The sequence below is a fragment of the Poecilia mexicana genome, unplaced genomic scaffold, assembly GCF_051168715.1.
Source record: "Poecilia mexicana isolate PSO_F unplaced genomic scaffold, ASM5116871v1 scaffold_1, whole genome shotgun sequence".
Taxonomy (NCBI): domain Eukaryota; kingdom Metazoa; phylum Chordata; class Actinopteri; order Cyprinodontiformes; family Poeciliidae; genus Poecilia; species Poecilia mexicana.
This window is the reverse complement of record NW_028263370.1, coordinates 12,507,351-12,526,415: the sequence shown is the minus strand read 5'-3', so window position 1 is coordinate 12,526,415 and position 19,065 is coordinate 12,507,351. Positions and strand designations below refer to the sequence as shown.

At 40.1% G+C, this 19,065-nt stretch overlaps 2 protein-coding genes across 2 annotated transcripts; one reads left to right on the top strand and one right to left on the bottom strand.

Annotated features, from left to right (window-relative positions):
- The first annotated feature begins 860 nt into the window (after positions 1-860).
- Positions 861-13,544, top strand: fbxo10 (F-box protein 10). The gene is made up of 11 exons (XM_014969302.2): positions 861-2,541; positions 2,841-3,439; positions 4,755-5,564; positions 7,075-7,224; positions 7,415-7,551; positions 9,089-9,159; positions 9,246-9,398; positions 9,496-9,849; positions 10,627-10,937; positions 11,019-11,206; positions 12,485-13,544. The coding sequence occupies exons 2-11, from the start codon at positions 2,855-2,857 to the stop codon at positions 12,663-12,665; spliced, it is 2,940 nt and encodes a 979-aa protein (XP_014824788.2). The 5' UTR covers positions 861-2,541; positions 2,841-2,854; the 3' UTR covers positions 12,666-13,544.
- On the bottom strand, positions 11,804-17,841 carry polr1e (RNA polymerase I subunit E). Its single transcript, XM_014969303.2, has 12 exons — positions 17,743-17,841; positions 17,400-17,503; positions 17,226-17,302; positions 16,669-16,754; positions 16,505-16,557; positions 16,270-16,414; positions 16,037-16,147; positions 15,829-15,925; positions 15,608-15,738; positions 14,660-14,741; positions 14,356-14,487; positions 11,804-13,803 (listed from the first exon to the last, which is right to left on the bottom strand). Exons 1-12 carry the CDS (start codon positions 17,804-17,806, stop codon positions 13,638-13,640), a joined length of 1,248 nt encoding a protein of 415 aa, XP_014824789.1. The 5' UTR covers positions 17,807-17,841; the 3' UTR covers positions 11,804-13,637.
- Positions 17,842-19,065: the final 1,224 nt, after the last annotated feature.

Genomic DNA, 19,065 nt, shown 5'->3' with positions numbered 1-19,065 from the left:
CGGCTTCCTCCCACAGGCCAAAAACATGCCTGTCAGGTTAATTGGCTCTCTAAATTCTCCTTAGGTGTGAGTGTGTGTGTGTGTGTATGGTTGTTTGTCCTGTCTGTCTCTGTGTTGACTGGCGACCTGTCCAGGGTTTACCCAACCCAAAACATCCGCTGGAGATAGGCACCAGCAGCTCTCCCGAACTCACTAGGGACAAGGGTGTACAGAAGATGGATCGATAGGAATAACTTTGTTTTTGGTCAAACAGCGCCATATGATGGCAAAACGTGGGCACTACAATGAATTTGGATTATTTTAAGCAAAGCGCTCTCTGCTTCACAGTTCTTCAGTGAGCCTAAGGACAAAACCAGATGTTGCTGCTAATGCTGACATAGGTTTCTCTGCTCTAGGAGGGTAAATATAAGCAAAGTGCATGTTTTCAGTTCAAAATATAGTATGCTTCTGCAAAAACTAACGTTTTGCTTTGAAATAGGAATTAATACATTTTATTAAAAAGGAAATAAAGTATACATTTCTTATTGCATTTACTTTCATATGACTGGTTGGATTTATAAAACCAATCCACCCATCGTCTTCCATTTATCCCCGACTGGTACATTGGGTCACCTTTCTGCAGCTATCTACTCCTGAGGGATCCCATGGTTTTTCTAAGTCAAAGAAGACACCAAATATTTACACTGAATCAAAAAAATTATTGTTTTTATGTGAATTTTGATAAAAAAAATTATATTAAACTAACTTTCCATCGACCTAAACAGTTAATAAAATATTGCAACAAAAACATGGTTTTTAATCCTGTGAAATGTAGCCAACACTTACAACGTAATCAACCGCCGGTGTAACAGTAGAGAACATTTTTTTCTGCCACTCATTCAGAAAATCATTCTTACATATCCAGCAACAAAAATCTGTCTGTAGTAAATATAGGTAACTTTAACAGTTTTTGAGACACTTCCAATTAAATAGGAGAATAAATTAAACATCCCACTGTTCCTTTCAGTGCAGCTCAGCTCGGGTTTACTTACCAAGCTGCAGATTAAGAGTAAATACATCTTTATTATTCCCATGTGCAGAAGTATGGAGAGCCATTTCTCAATTATTTATTTAACTATTTTTTTTATTTATTTTACTCATTTTCTTCATTTATTGATTTATTTTACTCATTTTTTTATTTATTTCACCATTTATTTATTTATTTAATTTTGGCTGAAATGGCTCTCCATACTGAAGGGCACTTGGAATGAGGAAGTCAAACAAGAGTTCATCAGCAGAAGAAACAAAGCGCCACTCTGCCCCCTACTGGTCACACCAAATATAACCGAGTGCGTCATTTTCTTTTTCTCCCCTCACTCAGGCTGCAATTTACCATTTCCATAAGTATTCAAACAATTCTTTCAAACAAATAACATTTTTCAAAAAAGAAAACAATAGACACACAATGTGATTATATTTTTCGAGATCACGTTCAAACAATGTAATGACATTTTTATAAACACAGACAATATATGTATGTCTATTGTCTGTGTTCATACTCATGTATGTTTTTGTTGTTGTTGGTGGTGGTGCGGGCCTTTTTTTGTTTGTTTGTTTTGTGTGTTTTTTTATTTGTTTGTTTGGTTGTTTTTTTTCTTTTCTTTTCTTTTTTTTTTTGTTTGTTTTGGCTGCCCCGGAAGATTATAGAATTTCTTAAATTTTGCGTCAAAGAATCAAAACTCAGGTATGTTTTTGATGAGGAAAAATCATTATGGCCCATTATACCCTTTAATTTCTCTGCTGCAGTGATTTTGTTGTCTTACAATTATTCTTAACACAAAATTGAAATCAAACCAGTTTTTAAATGAAACTCGGGCTTGTGTTTTAATATATTTTGTAGTTTAAAATAAAATTTAACTACAAACAGCCTTGCTTGCTTTTTATTTTTTTATTTGTTGATGGGGGAAAAAACATTGTCTTTCTAAATCGACCTTATGTGCGTCGTGCATTGTTGTTTTTCGTGTGTGTCTCTTTGGATGGACTGGTGTCCGGTCCAGGATGTACTGTGGCGTTTGTTCAATGACTGCTGGAGATAGGAACCAGTTCCCCCTGCTAACTTGCAATAATAAACGGACAACTGATGCATCAAAACATCCTTACATGACAAACAGATGGACTGGCAAAGGTCAACATGCATAAAAGAACCGTCTCCGGCTACAGTCGTCTTGCCTTGAAATTGCGCGTTCGCTCGTGTGCGTGCGTGCGTGGAGTGGATGAGGGAGAAGGGAAGGGGAGGTCGTAAAGGTAAACGCCCACTTTTTGGAAGCGGAAGATGGAGATCTGTGTTCGCCTGCTGCCGTAAACTGGAAGCCTATTTGGTCGGAGCTCCATATTTCGGTGGCACATCTGCAGTCATGATAGGCTGCAGTGAACTGCTGCAGCGGCGGCGGCTGTGAGGAGAGTCTCCCCCCGGCATGCAGACATGGAGCGCTCGGTAAACAGCTGTTGGGAACATCGAGCCGACATGTGTTGATCCGTCGAACTATGGCGAACTGTTGAAAGGTAAGGTATTCAATGTTTCATTATTTGTAGCCAACTGTAGTTGCGCAATAACTAGCGGTTTCTTTTCGTGCTAGCTACCCGTCATTGTTTTTATTTTATTGATGGAACTATCAAACTTTAAAGAAAACAGGATCTGGATGTTTGTTCTCAAGTAAACATGGAGAATATAGAGCTTGCACTATTGTTTCCTCTCTGAAGTAACACAGTGATGGTATAACCTTACTAATCAAGTACGTTTGTTATTATTGTTTGCCTAAGTGGTTTCCTGTTGCTTTAATTGGGTGTGCCCCTGTCTCCAGGTGTCTCTGCTGCCATGGAGGTGGGTAGTCTCCCCGTGGAGCTCTGGAGGGTTATCTTGGCTTACCTCCCCCTCCCTGACTTGGGCCGCTGCTGCCAGGTGTGCCGTGCCTGGAGGGAGCTCATCTTCTCACTTGATAACACTCGCTGGAGGCAGCTCTGCCTGGGCTGTCCCGAGTGCCGGCATCCCAACTGGCCCAGTCAGCCCCACCTGGAGCCCCCGTCCTGGAGGGAGGCCCTGAAACAGCACGCTCTCGCCACCCGCACCTGGACCAGAAATGGACAGGAGCTCCAGTCTTCTGCCTGCCTGCTCTTTTTCCGCAGACGAAAGGATCGCAGGGTTTGGCATGTGGGCCCCGGGTGTGAGTTTGAGACCCTGCGAGGGGCTCTTGGTGTGGTGGGGCCATACGACCGTGTGGTCCTCCATCCAGGGGTGTATGAAGAGCAGGCGGAAGTGGCACTGAAAGTGCCTGTGGAGCTGGTCGGTGTGGGGCGACTGGGTGAAGTGGCCCTCCTGGTTTGCATTGAGCAGCAGTGCCCGACTGCCAGGCTGTGTAACCTGGTGTTTATGCCACCCTGGTTCTCCACTGTTGTCTACAAGGTGTTGTCACACAGCTTGTCACACAGCATCTTAAGAAAGTATTCGCACCACTTAAAATTTTTCAGTTTGTAACTTTGCAGCCACAAACTTTTCTGTTTCTTTGGGATTCCATTTGATAGAGGAACATAAAGTTATGCATGATTGTGAAGTGAAAAGGAAAAGGATACATGGCTTTATATTGTTTTCTTTATAAAAATAATTGTTCCATTCACAGATATTAACTCCTTTTAGATGCATACGTATGCTATTAAATAAACTTCACTTCAATCAGTTGCCTTCAGAAGTCACCAAATAGTAATTAGTCCACTTGTTTATAATTTAATCTTAGCAGAAATCCAGCTGTTCCTTGAAAACCTGAGATATGTTATTGGAGAACATTGTGGAGGAGCTGCAGATGTGCACATCTGCAGATCTTTGCCTTAATGGAAGTGTGGGAAGAGGAAAGCCACTAGAAAATCTGTTCAAAATGTCAATGTTGGAGACACGGCAGACATGGATAAAGGTGGTTAAATGAGACCAAATTTGAACTTTTTGGTGTTTATGAAAAATGCTGTATGTTGTGGAAAATTAATGCTGCGCTCAAGTTACCTCGTAAGTCGGATCTCGGAGTCGAGTTTGACTTCAGATCGAGTTAAGAGTTGGAATTTCAGAGTTGCTCCCAAGTGGTGAATCTGACTTCGGAGAACGTTTCATTTGATGTTTCTGACTGGTAAGTCAAAATTACCCAGTTCTGCTAGTAACTGGAACGCAGCATTAAACTGCACAAAATCTGAACACATAATCTCAAAAGAGGACATGATATGGCGTGGTGGCGGCATCAAGCTGTGGCAAAACCATTTTTTTAGCTGTGACATGGTTGCATGAAAGAATTGGTGGGAAGGTAGGTGGAGGGCAATACAGGGCAGTTCTGAAGGGAAACTTGTTAGAGGCTGCAAAACACTTGAGATGTGGACAGATGTTCATCTTCCAGCAGGACAGTGATCTTAAACATAGAGCCAGAACTGCAATGATAAAGTTTATATAAATGTGTATTTATGTCCTAGAATGTCCCAGGTCAGAGCAATCCAATCGACAATATGTGGCAAGACTTGAAAATTGGGAGTGAGCACAATTGATTGCATCACTTTTTCTTTTTTTAGACATTTATCTGTAAATAAAACTAGAAAATAATTGAACATTTTCCTTTCACTACACAATTGTAGTGTGGATTATTTTTGCAAGTAGCTGCAGTATTAAGAATCTTCACAATTATACTTTTGTCTGTCTTGCTGAGTGTCCCTTACTCTAGCCAATTTGTGTCCTTGTCCTTCTCTAGACATCATGGGGTCATGTCCAACTCGATAACTGCAATTTTGAGGGAGCCCAGCTGCAAATCCGTGGCCCCGGGACGTGCCAGGCTCGATTTTGCTCCTTCTCCCAGGGCAGCTCTGCCCACTTGCTGGGTGTTGTCCTCAGTTTGTTGGACAGCTGTGATTTCTCTGGAAGTGACACGGCTTCTGTGACTGTGGAGGGTCCTCCGGCATCAGAAAGGAACTGGGCTTGCAAGCACTTGGCCGCTCTGGCTAGGTCATTCCCGTCTCAGTCCAGCAGCACTCCCAGAGGTCACGAAGGCAGCTCCAACGATAAGCCTGACCCTCCTGGTGGTAATTTACAAAAGGAGAACATAAGCATGGAGGACTGGAAGAGACGGACCGGTGGAGATGCAGTGTGTCGGGGCACGGTTATTGAAGATCCCTGGAGTGACGGCGAGCACAGCGATGGAGAGGAGGAGAACCAGGAAGGAACTAACACCAACAAGAAGCTCTTTACGCTGGATTACAAAATCCTTTATGACCACCATGGGCTATCCCATTTACTAAAACCTCGGGCGGATGGCTCTCTGCCTCTTGCCTCCTCACCCAACCCTCCATCTGTGACCCCTGAACCTCTCACCCTGCAGCAGGAGCTAGACAGGGACCCCGAGGCTCAGATGCTGGCATCATCAATCCTCGGCTGCATCCTGAGGCGCTGCCTGTTTAGGGACGGGAAGGGGGGTGTACATCTGTCAAACTATGGGCAAGCTCGACTGGAGGAAAACTTATTCCGCAGCCTGAACTACGCCGTCCGGTGCATCCAGCATTCCACAGTAAATAAAACCTTGTTCTTTCCTCTAATAAATCTGTAAAATGCAGTGGCTCTAAAAACAAAAAAACTTACACGTTCGTGTTACAATGCCAGGGTTTTTCTGATGTAAAGAAATTATAAAAAATAACATCAAATGTTTATTCTGTGCGATGTCAACTGAAAAAATCTCATTTGTTTTGGGTGGGGATGTAGAAAAGGTGCAATAACCTTTAATAATCTTTGCACAATAACACTGGAAACTGATCAGTGAGTGCCAGCCACCAGTTGAAGGCATAGTAGTCTGGTTGCATAACTGTTCAAGCCCTTAATTTAATACTTTCTGATTCAATTTCCTCATTTAGTCTTATGAAGCTCACATCATGTATATTGGTTCTGTTTAATCTAAGTTAAAGATCAACTACCCTAGTTTGTTCTCCTGACTTTATGTCTACCTGCTTTAGCTAAAGTCATATTTTGCAGGGAAGTTACAAAGTAACAATGGGAACTTGTAGAAAAATATCTGTCAAAATGACAATCTTTAACAACCTGAAAAAATTTGGAGCAACAGCAACATTAGAAATGTGAATACTTCTCAAAAATCTTTATAAAGATAATAACCATATGTATTCTTTGTGTAAATGAAGCCAGGTGTTGGAATAAATTAAGCATTTTGTTCCCAATAACATCCCCACCTGCCAGATTTGAGCCATTTGGGGAAGTTTATGTGAGAGGCTTTATTAGAGTCTAATAACCTTTAAGAATTTGGGCAGCATTTAAAAAAAATGTTTTCCATAAAAAAACCACACTGAGTATAAACATCCAATTCCCAATGTGAAGCATGATGGTGGCATGATGGTAACTGTTGTACAAAGAAAACTTAGTTTTATCACTAAAGTTATGACCACCTCCAAATACTAGTATTTCCTGACCCAATACCGAACTAAAAAGCATCTCCATGAGTTTGTGCACTTTTATGCATCTAAATCTGTATAAAAGACACTTCCATGATGGGAAAATTTAAGATTTGGTCTAACCAGGGTCGAAGACTAAATCTGAGAGAAATATGTGGGGGAGTCACCAGAAGAGGGCAAGAAGAAGAGATTTCCTCACAAACTTCTAGATCTGGAGAACTTTTTCATGTCAAAGTGGGAAAATGTTGCTAAATGGAGATGCAGAGTGCTGATGATGAAAATATTAAATCACAAGTTGGTTCAGCAAGGTGTTGGATAAAAAAATGTTTCACTTGCAAAACCATGTTTTTGTTTTTTTTAAACAGTTTAATTGTACCAATGTTTTGAGATTAAAATTTTGATGTCATGATTGTCATGATCTAAGTTTTAGATCATAAAACCAAAGCATTTTACCAAATGTGTGTACAATTTTGAGAGCCACTATATTTCTTTACACATTCAGATTTCACAAGTTATTTCCAGGAACATATCAAGTTAAGGCACTCGTATCATTAGTAATTTAGGTTGGGTTTCCTTCTCAGGCTGTTACTTGAGCTCCCGCTTTGCTCTCTCTTTCCTTAGATTGTGATGCTAAGAAACGAGGTGTGCGAGTGCCGTGCTTCAGGTGTGTTTCTGCGCCTATCTGCTCAGGGCCTCATCGCAGAAAACAACATCCACTCGAATGGGGAGGCCGGGCTGGACATCCGAAAGGGAGCTAACCCCATCATCCTGGTAAATCTGACACCACCTTCTATTAAAGTTTAACTTTTTATTGACAGAAACACTTGCCAATTGAAAAGGAGTCTCCCTGGTGTCAGCTCCTTTATTTACAAGTACTGAATTTGCACTAAATTAAATTGACATTGCTGGCAAAAACTGAGCTTCTGGATTTGAGACTGAAATTCCGTCTTTCCTTCCACAGTGCAATAAGATACACAGCGGTTTGCGTTCTGGTATTGTTGTTCTTGGCAATGGGAAAGGTTCAGTTCGGAGCAACCTGATCTATAACAACAAAGAAGCTGGTGTGTACATTCTCTTTAGCGGGAATCCAGTGGTGAGGTAAGTCAGACTCTATAAACATTACCCAGAATTGTTTGGATCTTATTCCCAATGTTTGGATATGGTTGTGTTTAATTACTAGCCGTCTCTTGCATCCTGATTTCTTCACTCTGGATTCTCCCTCATCCCCCCCATGTGTTTTCATTCATCTTCAGTCATGAAAAAAAAGATTTACACTACCACTTTTTTAGGAAGGTAATTTTCAAAGAGTTATTAACACTACTGGATTATTTGACTCTACACACATTTTAACTTTAAGAAGACATTTTGCAGCTGTAACTGCTTCAGCTCATCTTGGAACTTTGTCTGCAATATCTAGGAGTCTGTTTATAGAAATTTTTAACATTCTTTCAGGAGAGCACTTGTGAGGTCTAACACTGATGTTGGACAAGAAGACCTGGCTCACAAAAATCTATGCTCAGATTCCCTGTCAGATAAAGGTCAGAGCTTTGTGCAGATCAGTCATGGTCTTCCACACAATACTCACAGATTTGTGTCCTTTTGGGCCTTGTTTTGAGCACTGGATAGCAGTCATGCCAGAGCAGCACTCTGAGAGTTAGGAACCTAAAATTGTTCATCAGTACTTAATAAAATATTAATTATACTAATCATTAGTTCGCAATTGCTGTTGGCACCATTTTTACCTGTCAAGTCTGTCACTATTATTTAATATAAGTTGTCTTATAATGAAACATTTCTGACCTGGTGTTCAGACTTGGGTGGAAAATACAGTTTCCAGGGATTGGCAACACAGTCTCTGGAAAAACATTCACCCTCGCTACTCCCATATGATTTAGGAAGGAAAGTAGCAGCTAGATGCAGTTAATTAAACCACCAACTAACAATGTACGAGTGGGACTGCTTCTATTAGCACACAAACTTTAGCAGTTTGCTAGACTGAAAGATTCATGTGTGTTTCAACACAGTGCCAAGAAGTACAGACATCTGCAGTTACCTTGTAAAAGCAATTGCAAGGCTGTGTCTGTAACCACAAGATTTCTGAAATAATGTTTTTTCAACAAGTAAAATCAAAGTCAAGACGTTCAGCTATAACAATACATGGTGCCACTTGTGGCAAAGCAAAACTTTGCACAAACACCTCATGCAAACTGTCAAACATGGTGATGGAGGGGTGTGATTTGCGCTTATTTTGTATGTAAAATATTGGGGCACTATGAGGTTTGCAAGATCCAAAATACAGCAGCATATCTAAAACTGAACAGCTGTAAAATAAAAGATTCAAGTTTTTTCATCTCTAGTGGAACCCTGAGACAGATTTGTCTACATTAATGCCAGGAAGCCCCAACAAACTGGAACAGTTTTGTAAAAAGTGGGACAAAATTCTCCCACAATCATGACAGATTGATAAAGACAGTATGGCAAAATACTACTTGGGCTTATTGTTGCTAAAGTTGCTGCAAGACATTAAATCATGGGATGTACTTACTTTCTACCTTTACTGTAGCTTGATAACCAAGTCTACTTTAAAATTTGGAAAGCTGCAGCATAAGGGACTGTTTGTTCTGTCTGCTTGTAGTGGAAATTGCATCTTCCAAGGCCAGGCAGCGGGAATTGCTATAAACGAGAATGGCAGAGGGCTGATAACAGGTTTGTGTGGGTGGTTTCGCACCATTTCTTTATTCACATCAGCAAAACTAGACTCTTTATGCAGACATTATGTTGTTCCTTTCCAGAAAATGTGATAAGAGAGAACCAGTGGGGAGGAGTGGACATCCGCAGAGGAGGTGACCCAATACTGAAGAACAACTACATCTGTTACGGCTACTCCGACGGCGTGGTGGTGGGAGAGAGGGGGCGTGGACTTATTGAGGGAAATCATGTATACTGTATGTCCTTTCTGTCTGGAAATGGTTGCATTATATGGAGAGCATATCATTTTAGACCAGTTTGCTTTCAAACACTTTCCTCCCTTGATTTGTCTAGGTAATAAAGGCTGTGGCGTGTGGGTTATGTCATCCAGCCTCCCCCAGCTTTTGGGGAACTACATCATTCATAACTGTATGTACGGACTGGCGGTGTTCTGCAGGAAGGATCCAGACAACATTGAAGCCAGGGAGGGGAACTGGCCTGGACAGGAAGGGATGGGTGGAGATGTGGCCAATGGGGAAAGGAGAGGAGTTGTTGAAGGAGAGGCCAGGGAAGGGCAGGAGAACTTCAATGAAGAGGGGGAACTGTTCGCTTGGGAGAGTGATCTGGACAGCGAGGATGAGCGGCACTCTGCTCGGCGCTCTATCAGCGTGGCGCTAATGGAGGGCAACTGTGTGAGCTACAATGGAGGTACTAAGCTATGTCACATAAACATGTGTACAGTGCATGGCTAAAGTAGAAATGACCTCTAAACTGTTCTACATTTTGGCAGGTTACAAACACAACCGTGAATGTATTTTATTGGGATTTCATGTAATAGCCAACACAAGGTAGAGCAGAACTATGAAGACACTAAAGGTTTTCCTCATTCTTTTTCACAAAATAACTCGAGCTCTGTCAATTTTGATTGAGGTTGTCTGTGAAGACAAATTTTAAAGTCTTGGCACAAACTCTCAATTTCATTTACGTCTGGACTTTGACAGGATCATTCTAACACATCTGTGTTGATCTAAACTATTCTGGCTGTGTATGTGGAGTCTAGGTCCAGTTGGGCTCCTGTGTGACAGTTTTTCTTCCAAGATTGACCCTTATTTAGTTCCAACCTACTAATAACTGACAAGCTTCACTGTCTCTGTTGCAGAAAAGCATCCACAAAATATGAAGATGCCACCACCGTGTTATGTGTTTAGGTTTATGCATAATGTAGTTTTCTGCCACACAGTATTTTGCATGTAGCCTAACCAGAAGGTTAATCTCCTGTGGGTTTAGGAGAATGGTTCAAAACCATGTATCATTTAGTTTTTTCTTCACAGTTATGCACAACTTTGTGTTGGTCAATCACATAAAAACTAATGAACTTTGTTGAACGGTGTCAAAATGTGGGGGAAAAAACTTCAGGTTGTGAATGCTTTCTTACAGCACAGTAAAGTCAGCCTTCATAATTCTCCTGTTTCTTCCTTTCTGTAGCGGTTGGCCTGTACGTGAAGAGCAGCGAGGCCCTGAATGTTTTTGCAAACCTTATGAACAGAAACTGCGGCCCGGGCGTTGCTGTGCTGCAGAGCACTCAGCTGACCCGGCTCGTTACTAACTGCATTGTCGAAAATGGCCGGGGTGGCGTTACAGTGGAGAAGGACTGCAGAGTGGAGCTCCGTGGTAACGGCATCTATGAAAACAGTGGCCACGGTGTCAGGTTTAGTGGCAGCGGGCAGATAGTGGAGAATGATGTGGTCAGTAACTGTGGATACGGCATCCAGGTTTCTGCAAGCACAGATATTAAGGTGAGTTGATCTCTTAGACTTATTTCAGAAACACTTTGTCTTTGTGCATATTAATGTGAGTTTTATGATTCTCGTCTCCAGGTGGTTCGTAATCGTGTCCAACCAGCACAGGGTTGTGGTATTGCTCTGCTGGGCCCAGTAAAAGGTGTCGTCCATGACAACATCCTGTTTCAGGGTCATCCAGAAAACAAGAAGCCACTCCTACACACAGATGCTGGAAATGAAACCTGCGTGTTGCGTAACAACAGTATTCTAAGGTTTAATAACAGGTAACCAAGCAACTGAGTGAAAAGTAACCGTCTTGTTTTTTTAAGCAGCTCCTGCAGGTCTTTCATAACAGTGATATTTCAGTTGCAGAATTTCCTAGAAATTGAACACTATCATACATGTTTTCTTGTAATTTATACCCGCAGCTCTTCCTCTGTTCCTGAGAGATGGTATATGGTAGCTGCCTTAAAATGTCAGGATATTACTGTAAAGCTAAAGAGACAAAGAAAAATGCAATTTGCAGGTGAAATTTAGTCAGTGTAATAATATCCCATTTCAAACAAAAGACTCAAGTTTTTTTAAATTAATTTCTTGAAAGGCTGTTCATAGGATAACCTCTAAAAAAAAAACCTTCCCCTTTTTATAATGTAGTTGTTGATCCATTAATAACTGTTTGGGTTTGAACATTAGTTTTTTTTTTTTTAAGCTTGTAAAATGCTAAAATCTGAAGGCTTTTACCCAAACTATTTGGCAGTCAGAAGTGCCTTGCTAAAGTATATATGTCATATGTATAAATATATCTGTAATATTGTATTATGTTTTATTTTAATGATCAACCTTTTGGGTTTAGGTAATGAAGTTAAAAGATGTAAACAATATTCACATGTGAAATTTATTGAAAAAATAATCCCAAAGATCACACCAAACAAATACTATGTAGTTACTGCTGTGGGAATAATTTTATTGACCAGGAAAAGCTAAGCTGGTCTGAGTTCATCATTGAGCTAACTGCAGGGCAATCCTAAAGCAAAACTTTAAATTTGAGGAAGCAAATATTCTGAGATTGGGGCAGATCTTTGCCATCCAGCAAGATGACATGCAACCAGTGATGCAACAGAGTAGTTAGAGCACTTTAGCTCTCCATTCAGCCTGAGCTTGGGCTGTTTTATAAGAAAGGTAAGGACAAAAACATTAGTCTCTTGTAGAGAAACGCCTCCAAAGACTTCCAGCAGTATGGTGACTTCAACAAAGTATTGACTGAAGGGGTCTGAATAAAAATGCATGCCACACTTTTGAATATAGAATTTCCCTTCCACTTCTCAAGTATTTACTGCATTATGTTCTGTCACATAGCTCCAAATAAAACAATGACGTTTATGGTTGTACTTTAAGAAAAATGTGACTAAGGAGTATGAATATTTAAATCATTTGCTCAACAAGGACAGCTAAAATAGACAGAGATGTTTCTCAAATAGCAAAGGTCTAAAAGCAGGAACTAAGATCATCTTCATAAGCACCCTGTAGTTTATGCTTCTTATTTCTCTCTTTGTACTTTTCAGTGGTGCATCTTCCCCACCATGGGTTCTAGAAAACCCGCCTCCTCGCCCTTTGGCCAGCTCCCCTACTGGCCTCTCGTCCTCCCAGTATCCTTCACGGCTTGGGATTTCCATGACAACCAGAGTTGGCGCTGCCGTAGAGAGCGGATGTCACAGCGGCAGCATGTTCTGCTCCATCCTGTGAATTAACGGCCAAGCATGCAAAAACCGAAGTATGTTGGTGTGGGGTCCCAAACTGTCCAATTTTTACCTACTGATGATCCAAAAGAAGTACTGACTTTTTCTTCCAGGATTCATGACATTACCTTTGGCTCTGTACATACATGTGATGTGTTTTTTTTTTTTTTTATAAATTAGGAAAAATTTTACAATAAAATGCCTGCACACAAGGTTTTGAACAAAAACTCATCCAAATATCAACTGCATGTTTGAAGCTTTATCTTAATGTTCTTTTACACCGCAGACTTGTTTTTATCATTCTGCTTTTAATAGTTTCTGTTTAGGACGTGTGCTTTAATAAATCCCAGCAGCAGGGGAAGGCTTTAGGAATTATAGCTCATCTGGTACAAATCTGTGCCTTTTTTGATATTTAAAAAAAATCTACAATTGTAGCAGGGGGGTTTGGAAAAATTATCGTATGAAGTGAATATGCAACAACAAGCCAAAATTAAGCTTCTGCCTCTTGCACAGTGTGTTGTTTTAAGGTGAGTTTCTGGCTTCAATGTCCAACACTCATTTTCTTGCAACCAAACAGAAAGAGAGTGTGCAATATGGCTACGTTCACACTGCAGCCTGAAGTGACCCAATTCCAATTTTTTTTGCCTTAATGTGACCTATATCTGATCTTTTCGTGATAGTCTGAACAACACAGACTGAAATTTCTTGAAAGCGACCCAAAAAAAATCTGAGTTAGGTCACTTCAGGCTACAGTGTGAATGTAGTCTATGTGAAGTCTACAAATGTGCCTATAGAGTAAAGCTGGATGTTAGGTCATCTAGAGGTTGTTTACAGCTTGTTAGATTTTACATCCTCAACAGTAATAATAAAAAAAGAAGATGTGCAACTCAAAGTTTCCTCTTTTGTCTACAAAACATAATAAACGGCTCTTCTTTGTGATGTTTCCATTTCCTTCAGTCCTTCCATCTTTTCTTATACTTTAATGCATCTTCTTCCGTTTCCGCCGCTCGACAAACTTATCGTACTTGACCAGTGGTAGGACAACGGTGGCCTGCCTGTGTTCGTCACTCAGTGCGGCTTCGTCCCATTTGGCTCTGGCTGGTTTAATCAAAGACAGTCCCATTGACTTTGCGATCTCGGTCATCCTGCACATAACATGTGGGTCAGAGATTTTATTTAGGAAAAAGAAACGTACTAATACTGTCATAGTTTAAATAACACTTTTTAAAATCTAATGATTATGTTGACTCAGATAAACGGTGATGCTAAATGCATTGGCCCCTTAACGATTTCTTCTATTCTTGCTGTTTTGTCAAAGTTAAATCACTTAGATCGCCAGACAAAGTCAACCAGAGTAAATAGTTTTCTCCTTAATAAACAATCAGCACTTTCTATCAAAAACAAATTTGCCTTTTGTTAGAAAGTAATTGCCCCCTAATGATTGTTCCACCTATGGCCACAAAAACTTTCTAACCCTTTTCAATTACTTTAAATCCACATAGGATAGCTTCTCTTCCCTTAGTAAATGAAATCATTTGAAAATGTACTCTAGTACTTCTATGTACTCTAGTAGTGCTGATAACAATATCTGTTTGATCTGAAACATTTGAGTGTGGCAAAAAAAAAGAAAAAAAAAAACCCCAGCAAAATCTGGATGTAAATACTTTTTTCCAGCACTGAAAATTAAATCAACTCACTTGGCTTCAGTGAGTCCCAGATCACGATGCAGTAACGAGAGGTCTGCAGTCATGTGTCCCATGTGCAGCAACAGAGCCAGACTGTACGCTGCTAATTTGGCACGCATTGATGTTGAAACTATGTTCTGCACCCTAAATACGGGGCGGGAAAAAATAAAGATAAAAGATGTGATTGGGTTATTTATTTAATACAACAAATTTCAAAGTCAGTCCAAAGTTTTTTTTTTTTTACAGGATGAAATTTTCTGGTTGAAGAATTGGTGCAAAATGACAAGTCAAGCTAACCGTCACGTCATCATCATACCTCCCATTGTTGAAACTCTCCACAGTGAAAGTTCTGAACAGCTTGTTCTGAATGATGCGAGGGCAGCCTTCATCATATCCAACTGTACACACAAAGAACAGACAGCAGAACTTTATGGCAAAGAAAGTTCTAATAACTTTCCCCTCTGACGATTCGGCACACACAAGTAAAACTTTCTGGAGAGTTTTTGTGACTCAACTGGGGGAGGAAAAGAACATGTTTTGTTTTTTTAGAGTCTGAACATTCAGTCAGAATCAGGCAGGAGGACTAGACTATCCCACGGCTGAGTCACGATAACATTTCAGCTGAGTTTTCCCAAAGAGTACTCCAGTGATTCTGCGCTAATTTGCCAAAACATCTTGACACCAGCTTAAGATCTTGAGTGCTTTGCTAAATGTTTACTTCTACAACTTCCTATTTTTCCTGTTTCCCCTTCAACTTTGTTGAAAATGTTCCAGGCTCAGTCACAGAAAAACATCCCAGAAGATAATGCTGCCATTAGCATATTTTTACCTTAAATGTAAATGTTATATTTCCTTTGCTGGATAAACATTTTTGAAAGGAGTGACAAGAAATATTAAATATTTTCACGCTATTTTAATTTTTTTTAGATATATCTTGTCAGCTGTTCCAGCTACCACATATCAGGCAAGTGGCTGAATGGTAATTTTCTTTCGTTTACTTATTACTTATTCCTAAAATGATTTTACACTTTGTTAATAAATGGACAGTTTAGATTGTCATTTTCATCTAAAATATTTGTCATTTTTATTAGCTTCTTTGGAAGCTCACACTTGTTGACATTTTTGTAAATAAATAATTTTTTTTTTCTTTAAACACCCATCTCTCTTGCAGGTCTGTACAAACCCTAATATACCTGTATAAATGCCTTTATACACGCCTGCTTCACGAAGAGCAGCTAAGAAGAGTAAAAGCAGATGTACTCACACTTGCGTGGGATGCTCTTCTGACTCGCCAGTTTGAGGAGCAGAGAGAGATAAAAGGCGCAGCGTGCTATTCTCTCTCTGGCTTCACCTTCAGACGGCATGCTCTCCAAGTGCTTCACAACACTCAGTGACCTTCAATCAAGAAGTAAAAATAAAATACATCATGCAGGAAAACACTCTGCTAAAGAAATTTCAGGAATTGTGAACAACTTGTTGCCCTACCCTCCTTCATCTCTCATCTTCTGCAGCTCCTCCTTGGTGAGTGCTGCCATCTTGGATCCAGGCTGCTCCAAAGCAGCGAGCTCGACTGGACTCAGGACTGAGGAGATCAGTTAAAGATGGAGAAAACCTCCACTGTAACTCCAGACATAAAACTATGGTTATATTCCTAAGGATTTACACACAATGATAGGAAGCAAATAAAAGATACGCTCATCAAATGGGTAGACGTCTTCTCGTTTGCTTGCGTTTGGATTGCAAGGAGGCAGGTGGGATGCCAGGGTCTCTTGGGACTCTGTCTGAATCACTTCCTGTTGGAGGGCTGAGGAAAAAAAAATTTAAAATGTATCTGGTAACATAGCCACAAGGAGAAAGAAGTAAGAGTCAAAGCTCTTTTCTCTCTTTACTCATCGTTTTAAGACAGAGGAGCAGTTAGAAACTCACCTTCCAGACCCTTCTTTTCAATAACAGAGGTGGCAGCTTTAGCCACTGCGGTCTGCAGGGCGTTGCTACCCACCTGGTTTAGCCTCCGGGAAGCCAGGGCTCGTTTCTGCTTGTTGGTGCCAAATGTCTCAATCAACAAGTCAACCTGAAGACAAAAGGAATCAGATTTAAACATGACCTCTGTCTATTACGTCATTATGGTTTAATTAGGTGGGAGGAGAAAAAAAAAGTGTACTTTGTCTCTGTAGGATTGAGAAGTATCCTGAGGTTTGGTGGTTGATGTCTCCCCTGGCATTGAAGGCACAGTAATTAAGCTTTTTGGACAGTTCTCAATGATTTTCAAAGGAAATGGGAGGCACTAATGTTACAATCAGTTCCAATGTGTGTTTTCGTTTTTACCTGGGATAACAGGCTGCATGTTGAACAGCACAGCGTTATGCACCTCCATTTGCATGGTCTGTTTGTTCAGCACTCCAACATAATATCTGGGAAAACACCAGATATTATGTTTAAAGCTTTTAACCCAACTTTACTACAAAATCACTCAGAACTATGAACCATAGACATTTTTCTAACCACAAATGTAGTTGATGGAAAAGGATTAAGAGTTTTCAAAAATCCTTAAAAACTAAAATCTGTAATATGTCGAATGATTCTGTATTAAAACCCCCAAAGCAAATGCTTTGTAGCCCCATTTACTCTGATGTTAGCTCTTCCACCATATTAATGTCAGGTTACCATTTTTGATTGGTAGACCTCCTATGACGTTATGAACACAAACAGACCCAGAGTTTGTTCCTATGTGGAAATCTATTCTTCTTTACCCAGCTCATGATTATTCTGTGCACATCTGTTAGTGGAGAAAATACACCACAGGATATCATCTTTAAAATCGACATCTGAAGTAGAAAAACCTCCAACACAATTCGTTCTATAATAAATATAATTGTACTTACTTGCAGAGGCTGTTGCATTTCAGAGATCCCGCTCCAAAATTCTGACCAACATAGCTCAGTCTGTTTGATTCAGCAACCTCAGCAGAAGAAAAACATGATACGCATAAAAATCCGAACAGTACGACCTGGGCATGCAGAAATAAGAAACCCATCATGCACTAACATCTTCCTCACCAGCAACCGCCTGCTCTTCTTCCTCGGGTTGTTCTCATCTCTGTTCTTGTACAAGCTGAAATCGAGGCTCTCTGCATTGGTGGCGCAGCCATTGGAAAAGCGGACTGTGTGAGAGAAACATTCAGAGACCAGTTGTTAACCTCTGATACAACACATTTGAGGAGGACAGTGCATTTATTCCTGGGTTTGAAGTCAAACTGCAGCGAGCGAGACGCAGTTTGACCACGTGTACCCGGACTATTCCCTAAACACTGTCTCTAAATCTCACACAACACTAAGCGACGATGTCGTAGTTGAAATTCAGGTTCGATGACTTTATATGTTATAACGGAGATATATTCACCAATAGCTGCTTTATCGGATTCAGTCTCTTCTCCACAGCACACGAAGGAGCAGGAGGCAGCCATGACAGTTGTTGTGGGGTTTCTTCTTTTTTATTAATATAAGGCGGTGTTAAATGTGTTACTGCCACCTAGAGGCGAAGAAAGAAACAATTTGTGTTACTATCCGGCCACCTTTTTCTTTTTGAAGGGTTAAACCGTTATTGCACTGTGAAAAAGGTCTAATGTTACGGTATGTAGAGCTGAAAACTGACACCTGAAGTTGTCTTGGAAAAAATAAGCATAAGCAACAATTTAAAACCTTAAAATAAAACTAAATCTAGATGATCTAATAATAAGGTTATAATAGGCAAACGCTATTGTTGACTGAAATATATTACATTGCCTTCATCCAATTTTGACTACTGAAAGAAGACTACACTGGTTTCCATTTTTCAAAGACTTCTCAAAAATAGAAATAAAAGGTATTCACTTGGTCATCTGAAGGCTCTGCATATCTAACCCAGATCAAAATTTAGTCAGCAGAAACCACTGAGAAGCTGAGCTATTCAGTCCATAAAAATTTACCCAACTCCAATAAAAAAAGGAGAGTGGAAAACATCCTGACTGTACAGAGCCGGCCTAAGGTATAATTAAATAAAGCAACTGCTTAGCGTCCTCAGACCTTCAGGGGCTCATAAATGCTTAAATTTAACACATATCTAGATTTTTAAATTTAGTTTCTTGAGAATGACAATGAGAATGAAAATGCGAATAAATTTTATTTAATGGTTTCAGCACAGCTAAATTAAAATATTTCAAATTTTTCAATATTCCAGTTTGAGATTAAAAGGAGTTGGCAAGTTTACTTTATAAAAGTGCAAATAATAATCTTCATAGTTTGACTGTTGTGTTACCATAACCACAATCTCATGCTTTGTTATCTTTGTGGTTTGGTTCAGTTTGTTCACAAATATTTCTCAGTGAATAATAACCATTTATCAGTGATCGCTTTTAAGTTCAGCCAATTAAATTTGGTTTATGGAGATTATAGCCAGCTGGCTAATTTCCACCTCTCTTTACAGTCCTGATAGTGGTGATGATGTTCTTAACAGGAAGAAGGGTTCCTAAATCACAGCCCTGTGGATGAAGATTTAGTTGTCAGCTTAGTGATATATCATGAATTCACAACAAAATCAGTTATGTTTGTAACACACCCAAAGGTTTCCATCACATCTTCACTTTCTCTATCCTGAATCTGCGTCAGTGGCAAATAAACAGCCATCTTCCTGAACAACCTAATCCATTTGGGGAAAATTCATAAAGTTTTGAATCGCTCTTAGTCT

Excerpts from the sequence above, each read along its gene's own strand:
- fbxo10 (XM_014969302.2), top strand. The coding sequence starts at position 2,855 with ATGGAGGTGGGTAGTCTCCCCGTGGAGCTCTGGAGGGTTATCTTGGCT. Across the intron at positions 9,850-10,626 it reads CTGTGTGAGCTACAATGGAG|CGGTTGGCCTGTACGTGAAG; the intron begins GTACTAAGCTAT and ends TCCTTTCTGTAG. Across the intron at positions 10,938-11,018 it reads CTGCAAGCACAGATATTAAG|GTGGTTCGTAATCGTGTCCA; the intron begins GTGAGTTGATCT and ends TCTCGTCTCCAG.
- polr1e (XM_014969303.2), bottom strand. The coding sequence starts at position 17,806 with ATGGCTGCCTCCTGCTCCTTCGTGTGCTGTGGAGAAGAGACTGAATCC. Across the intron at positions 17,303-17,399 it reads AGAAGAGCAGGCGGTTGCTG|GTTGCTGAATCAAACAGACT; the intron begins GTGAGGAAGATG and ends TCTTCTGCTGAG. Across the intron at positions 16,558-16,668 it reads CATGCAGCCTGTTATCCCAG|GGGAGACATCAACCACCAAA; the intron begins GTAAAAACGAAA and ends CTTCAATGCCAG.